The sequence below is a fragment of the Parus major genome, chromosome 2 (assembly GCF_001522545.3).
Source record: "Parus major isolate Abel chromosome 2, Parus_major1.1, whole genome shotgun sequence".
In the NCBI taxonomy this organism is placed as follows: domain Eukaryota; kingdom Metazoa; phylum Chordata; class Aves; order Passeriformes; family Paridae; genus Parus; species Parus major.
Genome location: NC_031769.1, coordinates 40686340 through 40686763, shown reverse-complemented (window position 1 = coordinate 40686763; position 424 = coordinate 40686340). Strand labels below are relative to the sequence as shown.

Genomic DNA, 424 nt, shown 5'->3' with positions numbered 1-424 from the left:
ATCCAGGAGACTGGCAGTGGAGGCCAGAAAGACAAAAGAAAGACCAAGGGACATTCTTTGAAGAAAATTCCATCCAAAGCAGCCTTAAACAGTATATATGAGTGGCTGAGCTGGGGTAGGGACAAAGGGTGCAGTTGGCTGGCTTGTGATGCGCTGTGGCACCCGTGACACTGTCTCTTATACACATCTGGCTGGCTTGTGATGCGCTGTGGCACCTGTGACATCACAGGGGACGCGTCACAATGGGGGCAGCTGGAAAAGGCCCCAGCAGGTAACTCTGGCTCTGTATTGCTTGGGCAAGCGGTGAGTGCACATGTGGCGGGGAGGCTGTGCTGGGGACAAGGGCCGGGGCAGAAAGGCTGCACCTGGGGCTGGCTTCTCCCTGCTGCATGCAGGGACAGCCCCTGATGCTAGAGCCTTGGCT

General features: G+C 56.8%; 1 protein-coding gene across 1 annotated transcript in view; it reads left to right on the top strand.

The window, feature by feature from the left end:
• Positions 1 to 242: 242 nt before the first annotated feature.
• The window catches only part of LOC107215683 (inositol 1,4,5-trisphosphate receptor-interacting protein-like 1), a 1857-nt gene continuing 1675 nt past the window's right edge, over positions 243 to 424 (top strand). Inside the window, exon 1 of the mRNA XM_015652053.3 lies at positions 243 to 271. Within this exon, the coding sequence (XP_015507539.3) occupies positions 243 to 271 (29 nt within the window). The remainder of the gene's footprint in view (positions 272 to 424) is intronic.